The 23,020-nt window shown below is 39.8% G+C and overlaps 1 protein-coding gene across 2 annotated transcripts; it reads left to right on the forward strand.

The window, feature by feature from the left end:
- The first annotated feature begins 2,070 nt into the window (after positions 1-2,070).
- STRAP (serine/threonine kinase receptor associated protein) lies at positions 2,071-21,404 on the forward strand. Of its 2 annotated transcripts, XM_059682289.1 has the most exons (10): positions 2,073-2,495; positions 3,252-3,387; positions 11,266-11,347; positions 11,893-11,965; positions 12,823-12,919; positions 13,775-13,912; positions 17,121-17,257; positions 19,273-19,422; positions 19,972-20,037; positions 20,709-21,404. In XM_059682289.1, the coding sequence occupies exons 1-10, from the start codon at positions 2,384-2,386 to the stop codon at positions 20,768-20,770; spliced, it is 1,053 nt and encodes a 350-aa protein (XP_059538272.1). In that variant the 5' UTR covers positions 2,073-2,383; the 3' UTR covers positions 20,771-21,404. The 2 variants fall into 2 exon arrangements, with proteins under 2 accessions (XP_059538273.1, XP_059538272.1); XM_059682290.1 differs by lacking the exon at positions 13,775-13,912 and having other exon boundaries at positions 2,071-2,495.
- Positions 21,405-23,020: the final 1,616 nt, after the last annotated feature.

The following is a 23,020-nucleotide window of genomic DNA, read 5'->3' on the forward strand; positions in this document are numbered from 1 at the left end:
TCTGTTTCTATGCAATCCTCTTTATTTCCCACTCTCCTTTCAGAAGTTCAAACCAGTATTTGCACCTGAAGGCTCTCCTTGCCTATTCACATGTACCCCACGTAACAGGGAATGCTTTCAATGTTTTGTCATTAGGTATGATATTTCTTTAGGATATCCTATCAGGTCCCTTCTATTTCTAGAAGTTTTTATCATGAATGAATGTTAAATTGTAACTTAAACTTTTTACACATATATGGATATCAATTTCTCCGTTAGACTTTTACTGTGGTTAATCATATTAATTGCATTAATCTGTCTTCTAATATTAAACCAACTTTGAAGGCAGCTGATCATGACAACACTTTACAAGTCAGAATACAAATGAGCAGGAAATATACATTCTTTAGAGACAAAGCAATTATCAGTTATATATTCACCTACACAAAATGAGCAATATGTGGACATTAATATTTTACTCAGTAGTTGTTTTAACTTGACTTGTATCTTTTCTTTATTTACCTCCATCAATAATGCAGTTATTTATGTAATCACTAAACAAGCATTTGTTGAGGATTCTCTATCCATGAATAAATGCCATTCACTCTTCTGGTACTAGAGTACAAACACAACGAAGTCATAACCATCGCCATTAAGGAGCTCTTAAGTATGTACATTGAGTATGTGTACGGGCGTGCGTTGGACCATAGGGCGAGGTTGGCACAGAGAGGGAGTAGAAGATAATGGAAAAAATATATAGTAAGTGTTGAGCAAAATGTTAAGGAAATAGAATAGGGAAGTACATCAAGTCCCCATTCAAGTCTTCGGACTTGACTCTTGAATGGCAATACATGTTTATCACACACAAAAAAAGATGATGGTGGATAAGGAAACATGAAGGACATTTATGCTGGGTGACTATTTATTGGTATGTGCCACGACATTATGGCCTTGGGGATAAAAGTGTGAATAAGTCACAAAAATGTCTGCTGTTGTCAGTTTAAATTCTATCATCAACGGAAAGAAACAACTTGCCCAAAGAAAGGGCCGTTCCTGCCTAGGACAGCTTTTGCATGAGCAATCAGTCACCAGTTCTGGTTGACACACAGAACATCAATTCCCGAAATGGGCTGCCTGTAGAAAGACCATACCAGAGTTTCTATTTACAATTTATAATTTAGTTTAGTACGTAATTATCTGTACATTGGGAGTGCGGGCTCACATTTGACTAATCCGAATATTCCATCAAAAATCTTTGGGGACCCCTGCTCTAGAGTTCTCTGCACTCCTCAAAAGAAAAATGATTTGAAATTCACTGCATTGAAAGCCACATAACAACCTCTAAAACACCAGCAACACAGGAATGGTCCATAATAGAAGGGGTAGCTGGGGAAATTACTTTTCTTAAGGCTTTCGGTTCTCAACCTTCCTAATGCCACGACCTTTTAACACAGTTCCTCATGTTGTGGTGACCCCCAATTTCATTGTTACAAATTGAACATAATTAAAGCATAGTGATTAATCACAAAAACAATATGTAATTATAGATGTGTTTTCCGATGGTCTTAGGCGACCCCTGTGAAAGGGTCGTTGGACCTCCAAAGGGGTCGCGACCCACAGGTTGAGAACCGCTGTGTAAACAATGCCAGAGGAGCTACCTATACAGTTAATACAAATTGGAAAAAGAAAAAAAAAAGTTCTTGGACGCTCTTTGCTGGTTTGGACCTCCACTGAGCACAGCTCTGCTTTTCCTGCCTGTGTGTTCAGACACCGACCGCAGTCCCGGTTGTGTTGCTCGGTGCGTCATCCCCAGGATCCGCAGGTACCGGGTCTGGGCGGAGCTGAACAACTTCTCGGCACCCGGCGAACTTGGCCCCGGATAAAGCGAGGATGTCTCGGGGGTGGTCGGAGACCGGCAAGGACTTCACCAAAGAGCTAGAGCGCCCCCAGGCGCCAAACCAAGACGGCGCGGGGCCAGCATCACGTGCCCCACGTGTGCGGGACTCGCGCCTGCGCGCTGCTGTCCCACTTTCTCCCCGGCTACCCAGCACACCCGCCTTCCCGCCGAGAGGTCACTTCCGGCGGACGCGGAGCGTCATCGAACGTAACTTCCGGCCGGTGGCGGTGTGGACGGTGTGGGTCGTGGCTGCGGGTTCTCCGGATCTCCCCTTCCCCTACGTTCCTCCCTCCCTCCCTCTCCCTCCCGCGGCGGCGGTCGGTCGCCGGTCGCTGACTCCCTGACCCAGCCCTAACCCTCTCCTGACCTCGGGGCTGCCGGATTGGCCTCCTTTGCCCGTTTCCCGGTGCCAGGGCGGGGGCCTTGCGGAGCCGGAGGCGCTGCGATCGAGAGAAAAGAACCAGACGACCCTCGGCTCCCCGTCCGGCTCGTTCGGTCCGCGCCGCCATGGCGATGAGGCAGACTCCGCTCACCTGCTCCGGCCACACGCGGCCCGTGGTGGACCTGGCCTTCAGCGGCATCACGCCGTACGGCTATTTCTTAATCAGCGCGTGCAAAGGTGAGCGGGGCCCCGGATCCGGGCTTCAGGAGGGCTGGGGCCGGGCCGGCCGGGAGCGGAGCCGGCACCCCGGTGTCCGTGGGGAGGTGGGGGCCGCCGCAGCGGTGCGGGGGGTCCCGCCGCTGGAGCCTAGAGCGGCTCTTCTCCAACGAAGGCTTCTCCTTTTACTTTCATTGCCATTTCTGGAGAAGTGGGGCTGTGAATACCTTTCAGAGGTTTGGGAAATGGAGAAAACGGGCCAGGCTCAGTCATACCTTATCTTACAGACTCGACCCTCCCATACCTCCTTGGATGTTCCCTTGTGCCATTAGCCCCATTTTGCAAACGGACACTGAGATTTAGCTTAGCAAGTTTATCCAGAATGAGACTCGGTTCTAGATTTTGATGCGGATCGGTATTCGCTTACCGAGTTAGGAATGCTTCCCAGAGAGCTCAGTTTTTAAGGTAATGAGTTACTTAGTTACCCTGCGTATATACAGCTGTTGAGTGCACGAGACGCAGCTTATTTTTGCACTATTGTTAATGATCGTATCGTTGTTTTCTATACCAACTGTAAACCTACCTTCGCCCCGCCCTGTAGTTCACTAGAAGCTAACTTACTTCTGGGCTTTCCTTAGTGACCTCAGTGGGAGAGAATGGGTAGAGAGCAGACGCAGTTTTCCACTTGGTTGTTGAACATGATCATTTTATGTTTGAATCTAAGGTTTAAAATAACCTAAACCTCTAAATCACACATCTTCTTAAATATTTTTTTAGACGGTAAACCTATGCTACGCCAGGGGGACACAGGAGACTGGATTGGAACTTTTTTGGGTCATAAGGGTGCCGTTTGGGGTGCCACATTGAATAAGGATGCCACCAAAGCAGCCACCGCAGCTGCGGATTTCACAGCGTAAGTATATCCAAAATGCCCAGTTTCGGAGGTCTCTGCGAGTTGTGTTCCGGAATAATCAAACTCCAACCTTGGTTATTCATGCAGTTCTCATTCCGCGCCATATAGACCACATGATGTTGGTTCTCACCAAAATTCCACCCTGGTCCTGTCTTTCTCTTTATGATTTTTCCTTAACACCCAGATTTCTTCATCTTTTTTTATTCTACAAGCAGGACTCCTGACTACAGAGCTTCTTGGCTTCTATCACTGCCTTAGTTCACATCCCTGCCACTACTCCCTTTCTCTCTGTTAATCTTCCATTGCCACGTGTCTTCCTAAGCACACATTTCATCATGTCACTTCTCTACCCAGTAATCTTCCTGTTTTTCTTCTGCGATTTTAATGGTTCATGACCTTGGATATACATTAGAATAACCCGAGGAACATTTAAAGTATTCAGATGCGTGTATCCAAGAAATTCTGTTTTGTTCTGGAGATGGAGTGCCCAGCATCTTTTTTGTTTTTCTTCCCTGAAGTTGTTCTAGGTGATTCTGATGTGCGGCCTCAGAACCACTGGCCTAAAGGTTAAATTTCAGTTGCTGGCACTTTAAAATCTGGCCTCATCCCAGTTCATCAGCATCATCTGGCACTGCACACCGTATGTGCTACAGTCTAGCTATATTATTTGTTGCCAGAATACACCTTACCTATCTTGATCTGTGGCTTTTGTATATGTAGTTAGAGTGGCTTGCAATGACCCACTTTACCCTCTGGGCATGTATCATATTTTACATAATGTTGGTATCTCTAGTTTCTAGCTATGTTTGTCACTTAGCAGATACTTAAATATTTAAATTAATGAAAGCAATGTCAACAGCTATTATGCCTGTAATAGATTTTATTAGACTTAAGAGTCTAGAGAGTAAAAGTGGTCCTGCTTTTTTTTCTTTTTTTCTTTTTTTAATTGATTTTAGAGAGAGGAAGGGAAGGAGAGAGAGAGAGGGAAAGAGAGAGAGAGAGAGAGAGATAGATATGAAAAACATCAATCGATTGATTGCCTTCCATAGGCTCCCTGATTGGGATCAAACCCAAAACCTGGGTGTGTGCCCTGACTGAGAATTGGGCCCGTGACCACCTCTTGGTGTACAAGGCGATGCTCCAGTCAACTGAGCCGCACTGGCCAGGGCTAAATCGTGGAACATAACATTGTCTTTGGAATGAATGTCATTGATTTTGTACCAGAGGTAGGAAATTGGGATTAAATAACTCTAGATTTCAGATATTGGCCAAGTAGATTTTTAAAATGTCATTTCTGAAACTAAGTCTTAGTCTGGTGGTGATAAGTTAATATTTAGTAAAATGGTATTTCAAACTATTTTAAATTAAACATAATTAAGTTTATAAATATAAGATTTTCAACACTACAGACATTAGCATTAAAAGAGACAAGCTTTTGAATTGCAGTTTTGGAAAGATACATTTTTGTTAACCTCAATTCTGTGTTATCTGGCCCTAACAATATTAATTACTTGAGCAAAATACTTAGTCACCTCTTGCTTGATGGTCTTCAGTATTTTGCTCTGATCTTTTAGAGACCTGTGCAAAAGCTTGTTAGGAAAGATGCCCATCTCTATAAAATCTGTGAAGATCTCAGCTTGTATATTTGGCCAAATTATAATGCCAATCCTCAGGAAAAGAAATAGAGAATTAGATAGATATTACTATTCATGTGATAATTACTCTGAAATGGAGGGAGAACAGGGCTTGAAAAATGGCACTTGAAATATTTAAGAGAGTCATGAAAGGAGTAGTCAGGATTTTATCTTACTGCCAGAGGAACAGTTTGTTTAGGTCTCAGAGCATTAATAACCAAAATCACACATCTGAAGATATGACTGTGGATAGGTATTTTGTTATTTTTGTGCTTTCTTAACATTTCAAGTTTGTGTCTGTATTTACAAGTGGTATTAAAAGCATGAATGCTGATACAAACTTGATTCTGTACTTAAAATTCTGGCTCCATCATTTAATAACTTGGGAACTTTATTTAACCTTTTCTCAGTTCATCATCTATAAAAATGAGAATAGTAATAATGCTTACCTCATAAGTTGATTGTGAATATTAAATGAGTTTATATGTCCCTAATATTTAGAGCATTGCCTAAAATCTAATAGCTATATATATAAGTGTTGCTTGTGTAAGGTAACAGTGATAGCTACCAACCCCACTAGACCAAAATCATATGTTATTTTGTAACTCACATGGGTAAAGCCATGAAACCTTTTGGTTTCATGCAGACAAGTTTGAGTAGATACAAATATCAAGAAGAAATACTGTTTTTCCCCTCAGTTACAGCTTTCAGGTGCCATGATACAGTGGAAAAGATGTAAGCTGAGTCATGTGCAGGCCGCACTTTGTGTTTCCAGTTTGATTATGGGATGCTTCTTAAACTTTGGTTTTTGTATCTGTAAAATGGGTGTAAGGCCAAAGTAGTTATGGGAGAATCACAGGGATCTATCTCTACTTGTATCCCTGAAGTCTAGTATAGTGTGCTAGTATAGTGGGTGCTCAATAAATGGTAGCTGAGTCTTACCCTCATTTGTTATGTGTCTGCCTGTGAGGTGTGGGAGTGTGTCCATTCATTGTCTATATTCTCCTCCTAGTGACTTGTCTGGGCTTTGCTATTATGGAACTTGATCCAGCTAAAGAATAGCTCCCTGAACTTACCTGATTAATCATAGTATAGACCATTTTTAGGAAGTTCTTTTCCCCTCCCCTCATTATTATGTTTCTCAGAAAATTCATTAATGTCATGTTTATCCAGAGGTAGATTTTGTTCTTGTTTCTTGTGGAGAAAATATATTCAGCAGGGCCAATCGTGGGTCATAGAATGTTATCTTGAGGTGATTTGGACAGTCAAGTCAGGTGATGAGTGCACTGTCCCTGAAACACTATCCTCTATATTTTTTTTTAATTCATAAAGCTAATGTTAGCATTACTTGTCATGATCGTTTTAGCACCACCTCTTTCCTCCCGTCAAGAGTCATCTGGACAGAGGGCCAAAAGCAGAGAAAATTCCTGTGCTCTGTTCCATAGTTTGTTTGAGTTAGACCTGGGGTTGGGCCCAGGAATCTATACTATAAGTAACCAAAGTGTATGATTACTTTTTCTTTCTTGTAGAAGTCAATAGAAAGATTTAATTTTTCTCTGAATAAGGTTCCCAATAAATCAGGTGGTATTATCTTCTTTTTGACTACTTGGTTAACATGTTAAGATAGGCAGTTTCCTCCCCCTCAAATAGTTTGTTTTGCTCGGGCTTTAAAGACCTTAAGTAGCCCCTCTTTTGAGACTTGTGGTAAGTCCATTCACAGAATATGAAAATATTGAACAGATGGTATTCATTATTATGTGCAAGAAACTAGGGATATAAAAAGTATCAGGACTTTAGGAAGATGATAAGTACTTCATGAGTTGTGCATAAAATCAGCTGATAAAAAAAGGATATTGGTGCTGATGCTTCATTGTCTTGATTTGTGTTCTGCAGCCAGCTAGTTAATACCGGTTTCTTGCCTGGAGATTGAAAAATATATTTAGTTTATTCCAGTTTCTTTTGAGGACTCTAAGTGCTTTTTACAACTTTTACTGTAAGTAATGGAAATATTCCAAAGTTAGTGCAAGTGATAAAAACATGCTCTGTCAGACTGTCATCCTCAATTTCAGTAGTTTATAAACGGGAGGAAAAAGGTACATTGCCTCACCCCCCCACCACCCCCCTTACTGATTTGCTCATGTCAGTTCTTTTCACAAGTGAGTGGACATGATTTTAAAAGAATCTTAAGATTTTAAGGAGGTTTTGAAGATTTTGAATATACTTAAAAATTAGTATTTCAAAGGCCTAGAGTTTTTTTGAGACTTGGCATCATGTGAATCACTAGGATAGAAATTTCAGATATGGTTGTGTTTTCACGTCTGGCACCTCTGTCATCACAACAGTCTGGAATCCTAATCTTTGTGAAATCTTATCCCTGATTTCTTTGTGATTAAAAGTAAACGTGCTAAAAATAGAAGCAAAGCAGAATTAAACACATAATCAGCATAAATCTGAGTTCTGTGAAAGAAAAGAAAGGAATGATTCTTGGAGATGAAATGAGCCCTGAGAATGAGTAGAACTTTGGGTAGCTGAGAACAATTTCAATAAAGACATAGGAAGAAAATACATGGCTTGTTTGAGAACTGGTTTATAATCTGGTATGACTAGATACCAGTAAATAATACAAAATGAAGTTGGGAAAAGTAGGTTTGGGCCAGATTTGAACTGGAAATCAGAGAGATTAGAGCGGGTTTCCTTTGCAAACAGAAATGACTACTTGAGAGTTTAGTACTACTCATAGTTGACTTTATTTCTCTCAGAATATATTTATTTAGCCACTCATGGCTCAATTATGTAATAGGCAAGATTTATATTATATCACTAGAGGCCCGGTGCACAGATTCGTGCACCAGTGGGGGTCCCTCGGCCTGGCCTGCAGGATCGGGCCAAAACCGGCTCTCCGACATCCCCTGAGGGGTCCTGGATTGCGAGAGGTCACAGGCCAGGATCAGGGCCGGGGAGGGACGCAAGAGGTTGGCCAGCTGCCAGCAGTAAGCTAACCTACCAGTGGGAGCGTCTGCCCCCTGGTGGTCAGTGCACATCATAGCGAGCGGTTGAGCTGCTTTAGCATATAATGCTTTGATTGGTTGAACGGATGACCAGACACTTAGCATATTAGGCTTTTATTATATAGAATTAGTAATAATTACTGTTAGATGGTCATTCGTGGTTTTTTTTAACCTTTGTACATACTGTTAATGCTTGTCTATAATACGCTGGTTTTTGTTCATAGTGTATTTCTGCTTGCTCTTTAAGACTATTGACTTCCACTGCTTAGATTTTCCAGACTTTCTGGTATAGTTAGTAGTGTGTTTTTTCTGTTTCTATAGCCACATATGTTTGTATTTTAATTATATTTGCTTAATGGATCTTTTTCTCCTCAGCTATAACTCTTCTAAGGCAAGAACTTTCTTTGGGATTTCTTTTTACCCTGTGCCCTAGCACTAAATCTAGAATGACATCCTATCTAATAAAAGAGAAACATGGTAATTAACCATACGTCCGCTGCCCTTCCCATTGGCTAATCAGGGCGATATGCAAATTAACTGCCAGCCAAGATGGCGGCCGGCAGCCAGGCAGCTTGAAGCGAACATGAGGCTTGCTTGCTTCAGTGACGGAGGGATCCACCGTTCCCCACCTGCCGCTGCCAGCCTCTGAGCTTGCAGTTTGAAATATTTTTACAAATATAGAAGCTAAACAAAATCCCAGAAACCTGCTTTCAGCCAGCTGGGATCTCAGAGCTGGAGTTGAAACAGTGTTTCGATTATAGAACCCAAACAAACCAGATACCTGCTTTCAGCAGCGGAAGCCTAAGAGCTGGAGCCAGAGCTAAAGCTGGCCCAGAATAAAAAGAAAGAAAAAGAAAAAAAGCGGTTGGGAGCTTCCATCACCCGCTAGCCTGAAAACAGCCCTCAGCCCCTCACCCAGACTGGCCAGGCACCCCAGTGGGAACCCCTACCCTGAAGGGTGTGTGACCAGCTACAAACAGCCATCATCCCCTCACCCAGGCTGGCCAGGCACCCCAGTGGGGACCCCCACCCTGATCCAGGACACCCTTCAGGGCAAACCAGCCGGCACCCACCCATGCACCAGGCCTCTATCCTATATAGTAAAAGGGTAATATGCCTCCCAGCATCGGGATCAGCGGAGCCGCAAGGCCTCCCGGCACTGGGATCAGCGTGACAGGCGCCAGCACCCAAACCCCCTGATCGCCCTGCGTCTCTGTGTGTGACGGGGCGGGGCCACAACCTCCCTATCCGCCCTGCTCTGTTCGTGACAGGGGAAGGCGCCCCACCCCCTGATCAGCCCTGCTCTGTGCCTGATAGGGGGGAGCTCCCCAACCTCTGATCGCCCTGCGGCTCTGTGTGTGACAGGGTGCAGTGCCCCAACCCCCTGATCGGCCCTGCTCTGTGTGTGACAGGGTGCGGCGCCCCAACCCCCTGATCGGCCTTGCCCTGAGTGTGACAGGCTGCGGTGCCCCAACCGCCCCCCATGGGCTCTGTGTGTGACGGGGTAGAGCCATAACCTCCCCATCGGTTCTGCCTTGAGTGTGACAGGGTGCGGCGCCCCAACCCCCTGATCCGCCCTGCTCTGTGTGTGACAGGGGGCGGTGCCCCAACTCCCCTATCGGCCCTACTCTGTGAGTGATGGGGGAGCTACTCAACCCCCTGATCGACCCTGCTCTCTGTGTGACAGGGTATGGAGCCCCAGCCCCCCTGATGGGCCCTGCTCTGTGAGTGACAGGGGTTAGCGCCCCAACCCCCTGATTGGCCCTACTCTGTGCGTGACGGGGTGGCGCCGCAACCTCCCCATCGACCCTGCCTTGAGTGTGACAGGGGGCGGTGCCCCAACCCCCCAATCAGCCCTGCTCTGAGCCCAACCAGGGGCTGCACCTAGGGATTGGGCCTGCCCTCTGCCACCCGGGAGCAGGCCTAAGCCAGCAGGTTATCTCCTGAGGGGTCCCAGACTGTGAGAGGGCACAGGCCGGGCTGAGGGACCCCCCCTTCCCCCCGAGTGCACAAATTTTTGTGCACCGGGCCTCTAGTAAAATATAAAACTGGATATATTTATTGGGTATTTATTGAGTAAATGAAGGAAAGATATCCCTTTTTTCTCTACTGTTTATTTTCCACTTTATTCCTGAAAATAAATGTCAGTTACATTAAAATGGAAACCTTTATTGAGCATAGCTGTTCACTTTTAAAAGTTCTCTTCCCGCCGAAACCGGTTTGGCTCAGTGGATAGAGCGTCGGCCTGCAGACTGAAAGGTCCCAGGTTCGATTCCGGTCAAGGGCATGTACCTGGGTTGCGGGCATATCCCCAGTAGGAGGTGTGCAGGAGGCAGCTGATCGATGTTTCTCTCTCATCGATGTTTCTAACTATCTCTCTCCCTTCCTCTCTGTAAAAAATCAATAAAATATATTTAAAAAAAAAAAAAAAAAGTTCTCTTCCCTAGCCCTAACCGGTTTGGCTCAGTGGATGGAGCGTCAGCCTGTGGACCAAGGGTCCCGGGTTCGATTCCGGTCAAGGGCATGTACCTTGGTTGCAGGCACATACCCATAACTATTATCTCCTGACATACACAGACATAATATATCTTTATAGACACAACCACATATGTTTTTGGTTGGGATGGGTCAGGGAAACATACAGTTGAGATTAATAATCCTGAGTGTTAGTATTACATAGAGCAAAGGCTGGTAATTTGGGAGGAAGTTAATTGGACTTGGATTTGAGAATTTAAGAGTCAACTTGGAGGAAGAGGTAGGGAAAATATTTTCTATTGTGTTGACTTAAAATTTTACATAACTTGTATCAGGGTCGTTTATTCTTCGGTACATTTTAAAAGGATTTCTTATTGTCAATTTTTGTTTTGCATATACATGAGAGTAGAGAATAGAGGAAAAATTGGAAAGTTGAAACTAAAAATTGGTTAAAATGTTTTGCAGTCTTGCTAAAATATGGCTATAGGCTAAAATAAAAGTAAGAATGTGTTGGTTCATGGATCTCATTTACTTAAATTCATAGATATTTTTTACTGTCAGAATTAGATTGGTTATATGGCTTTTACAGAGAAATTTCTTTTCCCTTAGACTCATTTAAATATGTTATCAAATGAACTATAGCAATGGTGGAATAGTAGAAATAATGGAGATTTATAGTGTATTTATGTAACATTTCAAATATCTAAATTATTTGGCAATTAATTATTATATTTATTTTTAATTTTGCTTTCCATTTTTAGCAAAGTGTGGGATGCTGTCTCAGGAGATGAATTGATGACCCTGGCTCATAAACACATTGTCAAGTCTGTGGATTTTACACAGGTATTAGAAAATGAAGTTTTTTTAAGGAGTTAAATTTCTATTTATATATTTGGTTTTGGGGGGGAGTATTTTGTGTATATCGGCATATATTTTATTTGATTGTAAGTTAAGCTATACAAATTCTTTTTTTATGATATGAGGCTTTTAAAATTCCCTGACACTCTTTTATCAATCCTGTATCAATAGCAGCAGACATCTGAAATACCCAAGTAATGTTTCCCAATTACTTGCAGAAGGGAAAGGATAAATTTGAGATCATCGAAGAACTGCTACTCAGGAGGATGGGGGGAGCAGGATCAGGGCAGATTAGGCAAATTTATGTGATAGGTGGTGTAACACGTTTGGACTATGAAGTTTAAAGGACTTTGGCATTATGAAAAAGATAAGTGCTCTACAGTATCTTCTCAGAAGTATTTGGCCTGTGTTGCATCTCTTTTTGACATCTGTGAGTTTTGTTTGGATTTTATTTGGTGTTGAAAAAGTTTCAGAGAGATACAACCATTAAAAAGGTTAATCTAGTAACATATACTTGTTTGTGTTTCCAGGATAGTAATTACTTGTTAACCGCGGGACAAGATAAACTCTTACGCATATATGACTTGAACAAACCTGAAGCAGGTAAGCATAATTTATATGTGTTTATGGTTTTATTTCCTTTTAATTTAAATGACTTTTCCTGAGTAATTCATGTTCATGTTCAGTACTCAGATGTGGGAAAAAATGAAAACAATCCATTATCCATTAATCACTGTTAATATCTTTAGTTTTTGGTTCATAGTCTTCCAGTCCTTTTTTCTGTACAGCTATATTTTTTAATATTGACTTACTGTGTAATGCATACTCAACTGTAAACCTACTTTTGCCCTACCCTGTATTCTTGGGAATACTGCATTTTTTTTTATTAGCCTTTTCTCTTCCAGCCTCTACATTCCTTAACCCTCCCCCCGTATTTTTTTTTTTTTTTCCTGTTACTGCTGACTGGCTTGGATGAGGAGTCCATGATTAGTGATAGTACCAGAATATGTTTAGGTTGTCTTGTTCCTTGGTCCATATTCTTATTAAATTGTGCCACATTAGTTATTTTTTTATGCAGGGCTAGTAGCTCGCTGCAGCTTGCCTCCGCTGACCACCCCGCCCTCCTGCTGATGGGTCACTAATTTGCATATTACCCTATTATAAGTATAGATAACACTTTTGAAAGCAGAAAAATAGCCTGGAGGGTGTGTTGTATTTACTTTTGCTGCAAGAATCATAGTTCTTCGATTCCTTGTCATGCAGAAAAATTTTTTGTTCCAATATAGAAAAATTAATTGGATTCTATGTCGACGGCAAGTTTGAATTGTGCTGGGCTTTATAAAGTTGCAGTCTAATTTAAAATACATTTTTTTCTTTCCTTTTTACATATTGAATTGTTCCAATGCTGAGTTTTAGAGATTAAATGTTAACAAATGTATTTTAAATTGTTTCACCTTAAGAACCTAAGGAAATCAGTGGTCATACCTCTGGAATTAAAAAGGCTCTATGGTGCAGTGAGGATAAACAAATTCTTTCAGCTGATGATAAAACTGTTCGGTAAGTAATTTTTCTTGAATAATTTTAAATTTGAAAAGTATTTGACCTTTCCCTGGCTGGGTAGCTCAGTAGAGTGTCGTCTTGATATGCCAATGTTTTGGGTTTGATCCCTGGTTAGGGCACATACAAGAATCAACCAATGAATGCATAGCTAAGTGGAACAACAAATCAGTGTTGTTTCCCTCCCTCCATCCCGTTCTCTAAAATCCATAAATAAAAATTTTAAAAAAGGAGAAAAATAGTTGACCATAGAACTTAATATTTAAAATATTTTTTATAACTATTATGTAGGAAGAATTATCTCTGAACATTAAAACTTCCACAGCGTATAGGTCTCATTCTTCTGGAGCTCTCCATTTACTATTATAAACAGCAGAATTCACAAGACACTTAATTAAAACTACACATTTATAGGCAGGTTCTTTTAACCTGGGTCAGAGACAGGCTGGCTATACGGGGTCTGTGAAACCCCTGAAATTCTATACACAATTTTGTGCTGACACCTGATGTAGTTTTCTGTGGAAAGTAAGAGCCATCATTAAAGTCACAAAAATGTAAGAACCATTATTTAGAGCACCACTGAAGTTAATTAGATTGGGACCTATGTATCTTAACTGCATGGTTTTGCTAAATTGTTTGGGAAATGTGTTTACATATGAAAGTTGGCTTTACCAACAGACTGCCAAATAATTTGATCTAGTATTGGAACCAAAACTTCTCTGTGTAGCATCTATAGTTTATGAGTTGGGATGGAGATTGTTTCACAGTTGTGATTATTGGTTAATCTTCAGGTGTAATTAGGATTTAAACTTTTTTCTTAAATAAGTAAATCATATTTTCCTTTCTTTCTTGCAGCCTTTGGGATCACGCCACTATGACAGAAGTGAAATCTCTAAGTTTTAATATGTCTGTTAGCAGTATGGAATATATTCCTGAGGGAGAGATCTTGGTAATAACTTATGGACGATCTATTGCTTTTCATAGTGCAGTAAGGTATGTCCAAGAAATACCTTCATTTTCTTTTTGCTAACAAACGACAACCTAGAGTACTTCGATATTAGAAGGTATATATGAAAAGGTTAACTTATTAAAAGGCAAATTTTGGCCTATACTATAAACAGTGATTGCAACCCTTTTCCTCTTGTGGCACACATAATCTAATAACTAAAATTCTGTGGCACACCAAAAATATGTATTTTTACCAATCAGACAAAAAAGAAGGTATACTTTTGATTCATTTACACTGGACAGCTATTGTGTTGGCTGCTGTCTTTTTTTTCTTTTTTCTTTATTTGTTTGTTTGTTTTGTTTTTTCTTAACAATCTAAGGCAGTGGTTCTCATCCTCCGGAATGAGGTCCAGAAATCAGGATTTTAAAAAGATTTCCAGGTGATTATAATGTGCAACCAAGGTTGAGAACCACTGATCTAAGGGAAAAGAGGTCAGTGACCTTGGCTAAATAGTCAGGTACTGTATGTTTTTACAGTTCTGTGGCACAGAAAGTTGAAAACTGCTGCTATATAATATGGAGGGAAATGTTTCTATACCATTAATAATGTATTTTTAAAGAATATGGTATACTTTAATCAAAGGAGTTAGTCAAATTAAAGGATAACTGGGCTGGTGCTATACTTAATGTTGTTCATTATTATATAAAACCACTATGATCTTGATTCTCCTATTTTTCACTTTAAAATTTTGGAAAAATAGTGATTCCCCCCTGCCCCCCCATTTCCAAGTATATGTAGATCTAATGATTCTTTTTAACAGACTTAATTGTTGTGACTGTAAACATAGTAAATGTTCTTGTTGAAAATTTGGAAAATATAATTTTAAAAAATTTTACCCATAGATTCTAGAATGTTAATGGTAGCTGCATTTTTATATATGTATATTTGTGGGGTCCTTTTCTTCCACCCCCCCCCCACCTCCCACTTTGCTGGAACCCTAATGAATGTGATGTTTATTTTAAAATATTCTTAGCCATTAGAAATTCTTGGAAAACCTTTTTACTAGGTATATTGCATTATAGGTTGTACTAAATTTTGTGTCATTTTCCGTACTTGCAACTGCAGTGACTATTATGGTGCATCTGAGAGTTTCCTTACAATAGAATTCTATAAGTAGAGTACAAAGGGTAAGAATTTAAAGTTTTTAGTATACATGTTATTTAATTGATTTCCATAAAGATTATACTACATTATACTCTGATCAGCAGTCCTAAACTTTGTCAAAAGGACCACTTGCAAAGCTAAGCTTCACTGAATGACAGAAGGAAAGAGAAGGTAGTGAAAATGGAAGAGAGCAATTAAGAATAGAAAGGAGCCGAAACCGGTTTGGCTCAGTGGATAGAGCGTCGGCCTGCGGACTGAAAGGTCCCAGGTTCGATTCCAGTCAAGGGCATGTACCTGGGTTGCGGGCACATCCCCAGTGGGAGATGTGCAGGAGGCAGCTGATCGATGTTTCTCTCTCATCGATGTTTCTGACTGTCTATCTCTCTCCCTTCCTCTCTGTAAAAAATCAATAAAATATATTAAAAAAAAAAAAAAAAAAAGAATAGAAAGGAGTTCAGTAACACAGTGAATTGATAAAAATAGAGTGCTATTGCCCAGAGCCATTAAATTGCACAACTGTGTTAATTAGTCACTTCTGGATTTGGGCTAAATGTAGTCCTGCTATAGACTATTGCCCACTTGCATGTTGGTGGCAGAGGTTTTGCTGGCCTATTGAATATTCTAACATTTGAACCAGAAAGTTCTATTCAGTGATACCATCTACATCGTGACTACCTTTACTTTTCATGCTTTGAAGTGTCATTGTGGAATATGGTAGCATTTAGGAGCTGGAATGCACTAATGTTTTCTATTGGAGGCCTTTCAGGAATTTTAAGGTTGGACTGGAAAAGAGCCAATGTTGAAACTCATTTATATTCAGGGAAAGCTGTTTTATGCATTGATTTTTATTATATAGCTATAGCCTCAAATTTAGTTATTCTTTTATTGCCTGATAATAAAAACTGAGCCAATTTTAGCAGTTTTATATTTTACTAGGGGCCCAGTGCACGAATTTGTGCACCTTGAAAGGAACTGTGGGCCGCAAGGCTGCGGTAGGCACAGGGGCAGGTCTCGGCCCATCCTCTGCGCCCCTGCCCAGCCCCTCCCATTGTGCCCCCAGTCCACTTTCTGCCGGCAACCCCACTCCTGCCACTGCTGCTCCCATGTGCAGACAGCGCCAGCCCTGCTCGCACCACTGACGGCACAGAACAATTGGGGCCGGCGCCAGTAGCGGTGAGAGTGGAGCCGGTGCCATCAGCGGCTGTGAGCTACGGTTGCTACCCCGATCACCCCTCAGGAGCAGGGGGAGGTAGAGAGCCCTCAGGGGCAATCGGGGCTGGCAGCCACACCTGCTGATGGTGCCAAGCAATTGGGACCAGCGCCGGGCAGCGGGTGCGAGCGCCTGGTGGGACCACAGCGTGTGGGAGCAAAGAATTTTCAGTAACCACCAGAGGCTCGCCCTGATGACAGCGACCAGCACCCTGCCTTGGTCTGGCACCCCCACTCACCTGTTCCACCATCCCACCATGGTCTACGCCCGCCATGTTCCGCACATGCCCCCTGGTGGTCAGCGCACGTCATAGCAACCGGTTCAGTTGTTCCACTGTTTAGTCTATTTGCATATTGGCTTTTATTATATAGGATGATGGGATTGTAGGTTTATCCTGTTACTGAAGCTTTATAAATTCTCAGCAGTTAAGAATACATAATATATACATAACCCATTAATGTAATTACCTACTGTAAAAAACTTTCTGTTACAAAGATAATGTATGTTTGTCATGGGAAAATAAAAAAATACAGAATTAATTTTTTTCAAAGCAAAAAATTCCAGTACATTAGACATACTGTTTTAATTAGCCAGCACACATTTCCAGGAATGCATACAATGTGGATATTCCTTTACTGAAATGTCTTTGTATTCTGGGATGAACTCCACTTGGGCATAGTAGCCTTCTGAACTTTTTGCTAATATTATTTAGAGATTTTTTTGTTTGTTTTTAACATCACTGTATTTGACTAAATGAATATTTACTTGTTCCTTGGGTTTCAGAATTTAGGGCCAGTTAAATGTAACTAATTATTTCCTTGTATGATTTATGCAATACTCAAAGTTTATAAGTCTTTATTATTTCAATTTCCCCCCAGTTTGGAGCTAATTAAATCCTTTGAAACTCCTGCAACCATCAATTCTGCATCTCTTCATCCTGAAAAAGAATTTCTTGTTGCAGGTGGTGAAGACTTTAAACTTTATAAGTATGATTATAATAGTGGCGAAGAATTAGGTGAGTTGTCCTCTTTTTATTCCCATAAAAAGATGTAGTTACCTTTATCAAATTTTAGGTTTCATTGATGAAAAACACAGCAAATATTTTCAGCTAACTAAAGCTGGTGGCTTTCAAGTGAAAAAGTAAAGGATTGTTAATTCATTGTGGGTACAAGTGCTTGTAGAACTATAAACAAAGTATGCTGAACTCTATCTTTTCCTTTTAAGTTCACCATTCTCTGACATTGTATACAATAGTGCAGTATATTTATTGAAAGGGGGCAATCTTATGTCAAAGTTATATTAAACAGATGCAAGGAGAGTTCTTCCTGAGGTATAGTGTATGTATGTGGCTCCATCTACCTAGCTCTGCCTCTCTTTACCAACATAGGAATCCCTAAGGCTCTATAGTGAATAGTGGGGGCGGGGGGAGGGGGAGACAACTATAGCTCATTATTGGGAAATCTTAGGAATCTGAATTGGAAGGGGGGGTACTTTGGTATTTATTTATTTTTGGAGTCTTTACTTTGCTTCCATTTTCATAATACTCCTTAATAAAGAAAAGGGAAAGACATGTAGGATTAGTTTGAAGTTAATGCTCATCCTAACTTTACATTTATCTGACGGACTAGGTATTTTATAGTATGGTTCTCAAAATCTACTTTAGCCATCCCAAATAGTTTTAGTTTTTATACTTTTTTTTTTGTCTGTAAGTTGCCACTTTGTTTCTAGCTATCTTGCTTTACCACCCAGTGAACTAAGCTTGGTTGTATGATACACAAAGAACAAAAGACAATTTTATGTTTTGTTTCTTTGGGAAAGCTGATAAATTTGGGTTGGATAAGTGGAACCTTGGCAGATGGACCATATAGAATCTAGTTTAATTACTTAGGGTTCACCCTATATTACTTGAATATAAGTGACTTTTAAGTAAGAGTTTCTTTTTTATTTTTGTCAATTTTCAAAGTTTTAGAATGTTTTGACCACATGTATTATTCCCTTTCAAAAAAGAAAAATTATTTGCCTGATATTTGAGATCATCTATATTATAAAAGGCCAGTGGCCGTAACTCCGTAATGAACAAATGACCGGTCACCAGGAGGTGCATTGATGGGTCTCGCGGCGTGACTGGTCTGGGGTCCTGCGCAGTTTCGCGCACTGGGCCTCTAGTAGTGAATAATAAACAGATCTTGGGCCCAGCCATTCTCATTCCAAACCTCTTATTCTTTTCATTCTCATGATAAAATTTTTACTCTTGATAAATCCTCTCATGATATTCTCTGATAGGACAGAGATGGGGGAAGATGGTGCTTGAAAGTCCTTGAGCTAAGTGGATATGGAGACCGTCGGAACATTGGTCTAGCAAAGAGCTTTGAAAACTAATAAGGTGATGAGGCATTGGAAAGTAAATGAGAAAAGTTCATAAGTAAGGATATGACTTAAACAGATCACCACCACTACTAATATGTACATTTTCTCATTAAATTTTATACATTAAAATATGTAAGGATCAGTATTGATCCGGTATTTCAGTGTTCTGTGACAGAAGGACTAGTGGACTCTACATAGTCTGGTAGGAAATTAAGACAAAGTGTGAGTGTATCAAAGAGCTCCATCTAGTGGCTCTCTGTAGTCATAATTAAGAATTGGTTCTCTGGTAAAGAGGCAGTGAGTTTAGGATATGGGATTGAATTGATAGACTTTAGATTTACTTTCTGTAAAATTTAGGGAGGTTTTCATTTACTCCCTTTCTTCATCTCTATTGGGACACAAAGCCTCATTTTTATTTTTATTTTAGAGGGAGAGACCATCTGCAACTAGAATGTGTGCTAGAACTGGAAAGGGATAATCTTACGGATAAATGGTAGACATGATATACCATTTGGTAATGAGAATCATTTTTAATTAAGTATAGTTCCTTGTATTTCTTCTTAGGAATTTCATATCTTCCCAGTAATTTAGACAGTATTTTCTAAAGTATCAATACCTAACCTATATTTATTAAATTATCTAATAGCCCTTCTCCTCTTTCAGAATCCTACAAGGGACACTTTGGTCCTATTCACTGCGTGAGATTTAGTCCTGATGGAGAACTCTATGCCAGTGGTTCTGAAGATGGAACTTTGAGACTATGGCAAACTGTAGTAGGAAAAACATATGGCCTTTGGAAATGTGTGCTTCCTGGTAAGAACTTGTATTCAGTGCTATCACATTAAACTTTATGATTTTGTGTCATTTTTAATCATTTTATTACAATGTTTCTGTGTTTTAGAGATTTTAAAGTATATAACATGGTTTAAGCAAAGAGAAGCCTATGATTATAAATTGGCTACTGTGTTCTCTTGTTTGTTTAAATTTTTTTGTTGTATAATCTATTCTATTTCTGAATTTGTACACTGGGTAATTTGGTGAATGGAATCGACCTCATTTAAAATTTGTTAGAGAACAATATAAGAAGTTTGTACGTAAATATATTTAATCTCTGAGTGGCATTACTCCCTGTTCCTTACTAATAAAGTAGACATGTTTTTTAATCAAAATACTTAATTTTTGGTCCCAACATAATTTTTGAGGGAAGACATACTATTATAATTACTAAGGAATTTGTTGTTCCTATTATGTTTTGTATCTCATTGTTTGGAATAGCCTTGGCTTACTCTTCCTGCATATTAGATACTTTCTATTACTGGTAATATTGTAATTCACATCATCATCATTGCTTTTCTTTTATAGAAGAAGATAGTGGTGAGCTGGCAAAGCCAAAGATCAGTTTTCCAGAGACAACGGAAGAGGAGCTAGGTAAATACTAATGAATTAACTTGAAGTGTTTATGTGAGTTTGACTTAGGGACAAAAGGAAATCTATGAAATATGAACATATTGAAATATGTATCTAGTATACACATTTATAAAAAAAATATTTAAATACATACTAGTACATCCCTAGTAGGCACAGGGATGTACTATGGAGACACTAATGTGGTTACTTTTATTGAACTTAAAAGTCGAACTCAGGAGGCAGATGCTAAGATAAATAAGTAAATTGTTACAGTTGTAATTGTATTTAACATTGATTAAGTGCTTATTAAATACTAAGTGTTCTTTACCAAATCTAGAATTGCAAATTGTATATGCCCTTATTGTATCATATTCTGTGGAGTTCAAATAAATAAAGGAGTTAGATCTTTCAGAGATATGACACACTCATTGACAATTTAGCTGAGGAGAGGGGCTCCTTAGAGGTAAAGTTATGGAATAAAAGAGTTAAGGGGTAAAACACATGAATTCTTCCTCATCGCTTTATCAGTGGCATGAGTTTAGTCATTAATGGCATATGCACTTACTTTCTTTTGCTTCCCTTCACCAGAACACTAAAAGAAACTTTGTAACTCCTTCATTGCACAAAAATGTAGATTTGCTTCTTTTCTTTATAAAGTTAACTAATGTGATTGTTTTGTTTTGTAATTGTAGAAGAAATTGCTTCAGAGAATTCAGATTCCATCTATAGTTCAACTCCTGAAGTGAAGGCCTGAGTATCATGCATATGCCTCAAACAGTATACAACTACAGACTAAGACAAGCAGAGAAAAGCATCAGCCTTCCAGAGTTGGTCTCTACGTCAGACAAACATGGAGCAGTAAATTATGAGGAATATGAATTAGCTCCAGTGTGGAACTAACAAACTTGGTGTCACCTGTAAGTGAACATGCAAGAGTATCAGGTGAAGGCAGGTGACGTTATGCTCTTGTAATTCGATGGCCTGTTGTCTTTTCAATGAATATGTACAAGCCAACGTCCAATTTCTCTTATTACAGTTAGATTTATTGTAGCTGTTTATGTTATTACGGAGAAGAAATATATATTGGCCTATTTTTCTGACTTTTCCCTTAAAGCAGAAAGCCTTCTCTTTTTTGTCTTTCATTGTAAAGAAGAGGGGGGAATTCATGATAAAGTAACTGGCTTGATTTCTCATTCATTGTACACTGCTTCTGAACATCTAATTGTTTTTAGTTGTCTAAATAAAATGCCTCTAAAACAAAACAATGTTTGTTTCTTGGGGAAAATTGATAGATTTGAACTTTGTAAAAGGAAATTACCTACATCACAACTGTATCAAAATAATCTGATTAAAGAATCTGTAGTAAACATTGTTTCCCTATTTTGAGATTCAATTACTTTACTGAATTTTTGAAATTTGCTCATGTTGCGCTTACCACCTTCTTGGAAACGCTTGACCTGCCTTAAAAACAAACTAATTTTCAGGATAATAACTTATTTAAAGGATTCATGGTCATTATGAGAAAAACAATTAAGAATTAGCAGAAATATAGCAAAAAGACACTCAAAATTCCACCATCCTGAAAATCTATTGAAATTCAGTGAACATTAATACACAATAGTGCATCCTTGTGTGCATATAGACCTAGATAGAAAAGGTTTTATAAAAATGGAATAATTGTAGACCTGCAATGCTTATTTTACTTTATTCTTTAGATTCAGATGGCATTCAAAAAGCCTTGTTACCAACCTTCCAAAAATGAATGGAATTTAGATTTGTGTTTATTTTTTTAAACAGGGAGGGGATATTAATCTCGTGCTTTGGAAATACTTTCGAACAATGAATAACATTTCTGCCAAATTGCTTTTTCTCTCCAACCAAAGAATGTAAGTTATTGACTGGTGGTGACTGGAAGAAAGCACTGTGAGTTATGACCATCTTAGAAGGCCAAGAGAGGTTTGCCATAGGGAAAGCCAACTTACATTGCTGGTCCTCTGCTTTATAGAAGCGGTATTATCAGTGTCACAGGTTGCCAGACTCTAGTCATAGATACTTACTGTATGCTACGGAAGTTGAGATCTGTATGCACTAGGTTAGACTCATGAAGCACCTTGGTATTTATGATCCAAGGGAATATCTTCTACTTAGATTTTTTAAAACTCTAAAGACCCTATACAGGTACATGCTGACACCACCACTGGGTGGCATATAGCTTGAAATCTTAAGTTTTATTTTGTAAGTTGAGTTCCAGGCCATGAAGCGCTGTCCTGATAGGCCTTATTCTTCTGTGACTAGAATGTTCACATTGGTCAGATCTCTGATGTGTGGGATCAGCTGTCAAGTTCGTGCGCTTTTATCACAGTTTAAGGTACCAGTTTCCCCATTAAGTCATTTTATGTTTCATTTTGCCAAGTAATAGAGTTGCTTATAATTAATACCTATTTTTGTTTTAACAACAGAGGGTATGTTTGTAGGAACTTTACTAGTTTAACTCATAAGGTTAGCCTTGGTTTTCTTTATAGCCTTGTGTATACTGAGTAAGTTAAGGAGGTTGGAAATCTGAAAATAGTTGTACTGGGCTAAAATTGAGGTGCTGGCAGGGTTGCATTCCTCTGGACTCGAGGGGAGAATCTGTTTTCTTCCCTTTTCCAGCTTCTAGAGGCCACCAGCATTCCTGGGCTGATGGTCCTTCCCTCTGTCTTCAAAGCCAGCAGCATAGCATCTTCAAATCTGATCTTCTGCTACCCTTTTTCACTTAAAAGTGTTTTTTATTACATTGGACCCACCTGGAGAATACCTGAGTTCAAGATATAATTTAATCACATCTGCAAAGTCCGTCTTGCCATGTAAGTTAACATTCACAGATTAGGACATGGATATCTTTGGGGGCCCATTAGCCTGCATACCACACTTAGTAATGGGTCCTACAGTAGAATTTATTTTAGCAAAAAGTTCAAGTGTGTATAATTGTACAGTGGGGCCTTGACCTACGAGTTTAATTCGT

The sequence above is a fragment of the Myotis daubentonii genome, chromosome 2, assembly GCF_963259705.1.
Source record: "Myotis daubentonii chromosome 2, mMyoDau2.1, whole genome shotgun sequence".
NCBI classification, from domain to species: Eukaryota; Metazoa; Chordata; class Mammalia; order Chiroptera; family Vespertilionidae; genus Myotis; species Myotis daubentonii.